Source organism: Temnothorax curvispinosus, unplaced genomic scaffold, assembly GCF_003070985.1.
Source record: "Temnothorax curvispinosus isolate PA1 unplaced genomic scaffold, ASM307098v1 QBEX01003470.1, whole genome shotgun sequence".
NCBI classification, from domain to species: Eukaryota; Metazoa; Arthropoda; class Insecta; order Hymenoptera; family Formicidae; genus Temnothorax; species Temnothorax curvispinosus.
This window is the reverse complement of record NW_020213250.1, coordinates 6023-8867: the sequence shown is the minus strand read 5'-3', so window position 1 is coordinate 8867 and position 2845 is coordinate 6023. Positions and strand designations below refer to the sequence as shown.

The 2845-nt window shown below is 45.9% G+C and overlaps 1 protein-coding gene across 1 annotated transcript; it reads left to right on the top strand.

Moving 5' to 3' along the window:
* Positions 1-1506: 1506 nt before the first annotated feature.
* LOC112452578 lies at positions 1507-2463 on the top strand. Its single transcript, XM_025012863.1, has one exon. The coding sequence runs from the start codon at positions 1507-1509 to the stop codon at positions 2461-2463; it is 957 nt and encodes a 318-aa protein (XP_024868631.1).
* The last annotated feature ends 382 nt before the right edge of the window (positions 2464-2845 follow it).

The window sequence follows — 2845 nt, the reverse complement described above, 5'->3', positions numbered from 1 at the left end:
AGCCAACCCGTGATTTGTATCTGTTGAAATATAGTATACATTTGCCTGTATTCATTTAGGAGACACACTGTAAGTTTCCCCTCTCACAGTATGTACGTGAGTATCACGTGACTGCGAGGGCTACCGAAATATGCGAGGCTCTCGCGTCGAGCACTCCGGCTTGAACCGTTGCTTACGAAGTCAAGACGGACAGTCATGTATATAATATAAGGTCGTAAATAAACTCGTTAGTGTTATCAAAGAATAAAGTCCTCTCTGCTAAACCTCAATTTCTTAACATGGTAGCAGAGCGTGGTTCCAGCAAAAGTGTCCCGTAATTCTCACGTGCCCTGTTTATAATATAAAATACCGCGTTAAGTTCGGAAGTGAAAACGAGTCGAAAGCACGAAGGAACGCTTGAGACAAAAGAAGACGGCGTTGGTAAAATCCGAACACGAAGAAACGTTCGAGATTGAACCAGAAGAGAAAATGGCGGGCAAGTGTGAGATTACGATACCAGTATTCGATGGACAGGAGTATGGTATGTGGAAAAAGAGGATTATCATGTACCTGAAATTCAAGAAATGCGACCTGGTAATAACAAGACAAAAAGTAGCTACAGACAAAGAAGATTGGGACGAAAAAGAATTAAAGGCAATAAACTACATATATAGTGCAATTTCGAACAAGCAGCTAGAATTCGTGTGCGAGGAAGAAACAGCCTACAAAGTAATGAAAAGGTTAGACAGTATGTATTTGAAGGAGTCAACGGCGCTACAGATCGTGTGCAGAAACCGATTGGAAAAAATGAGATTAAACAATTACAGCGATACTGAGACATTTTTCAGTGAGTTCGAGAAAACGGTTAATGATCTAAGGAGCGCGGGTGCAAATATAAGTGAAAAAGAAAAATTAAACTATATGATCAACACGTTGCCAGAGTCATATAGTTATATAGGTGACTTAATCGATACACTAAAAGAGGAAGACCAAACTGCTGAGTACATAAGAAATAAAATCAAGCTAGCTGAAATGAAGAATCAAAAGGATCATAGTGAGAAAACAGCAAACGCATTTACAGCGAACAAGGATAGATGCTACAAATGCGGAAGAAAAGGACATTTCGCACGAGAGTGTCAAGACGGCGGCCAAGCGGGACGCAACGACGGATCGTGGCGAGGTTCAACACGAGGCCGGGGACGAGGCAGAACCGCAAAAAGCTATGGCAGAGGACGCGGCAGAGGACAACGTGTGGCTACAGTCGCATAAACATGACCAATCAGCGACCGGCAGAGAACAGCCTATCAGAACGCAGCATGGAAAGCGTTCATAAAAAGTTCCCGGGATCCCTTGCAGTAGCAAGCTCGCTTCGTCAGATCCGTGACATCATATATACTTTACTGTATCCTGTATTATCCAAATATATATTTAGTATTAGTTATATTAGAAACACGAACGCGTCTTATTTCTAATACCCTCGAAATAACCAAAGTGGTGACCCCGACGTGATTGTAGCGGGCACAAGTAATGCCGCGCAACTGCTCGCCAACACGACCTACTGCAAGCCAACACCCCGCACGAGAGGAGATTCCGCCGAAAGAGGCGAATACCAATTCTGTTTCAGATACAGCCACTACGCAGGAATCTGACGATAAGAAGATGAGCAGAGTCCCCGAAGGATCGGAAAACATGATCAACGCGGCTAACGTGGTCAAGCTACCACAACCATTTTGGCGGGAAATGCCGGCGCAATGGTTCACAATTGCAGAAGCCGCTTTCGCATTAGCAAAGATCACCGGAGACGAGATCAAATACAGGTACGTCCTCGTTAACCTAGACCCCGCTACACTGCCCTATGTTTCAGACATAATAGCCAACCCACCGGAACACGACAAGTACGGCACGATTAAAAGGCGCATGACAGAGACATTTGGAGAATCACACGAAACGAAGTTACGCAAGCTCTTACGCGGTCACGAAATAGGTGACGAGAAGCCATCCGTCTTCCTCCAGCGCATACGAAACATGGCAGCCGGACAAGTCTCGGACAATGTGCTACGCACTCTGTTCCTTGAACAACTCCCGAACAACATTCGCAGCATTTTGGCAATAAGTCAGGTTGAAGACATCACGCAATTAGCACTACAAGCTGACAAAATTGTCGAGGTAAGCAAGCCCCAGGTTATGGCGCTTAGTGCCAAAACGGATCAACCGGACGAACACACCCGTACCGAAATTACGGTAACGGAACTCAAGGCCATGATCGAAGAGCTAGCCGTGGAGGTAAGGAGAGGACGAACAAAACGCGGAACCAACAGTAGGGGACGACGCCAGAGGTCCTACTCGAACCGTCGCAGCCGTGACAGACGCAGTAATAATAACTTCTGTTACTACCACAGGCGTTTTGGTGAGGACGCTAGAAATTGCGAGGAGCCATGTGCGTGGAAGAAGCAAATCAAACAGGCCAAGGACCAGGAAAACTAGAAGGTCCGACACGTGTGGAGACGGCGGAAGTCGGCGTAGATACTCAAAAACGTCTCATCGTTACGGACAGACGCTCCGGATTGCGGTTTCTATGCGATACCGGTTCAGATATCTCAGCATTGCCACGAGCTATGGTAAGAAAATCAACTAGAATAGCCAATTTTAAAGTCTATGCTGCCAACAGGTCGGAGATACCCACGTATGGTGCAAAGTACATGACTCTCGACCTGGGATTACGCCGCAATTATGATTAAACCTTTATAGTAGCCGACGTATCACAACCTATATTAGGGGCAAACTTCCTGTACGCACATAACCTACTTCCGGACCTAAGAAATAAGCGTCTGACAGATGGACTAACGGGGTTAACGGCCTGTGCCAA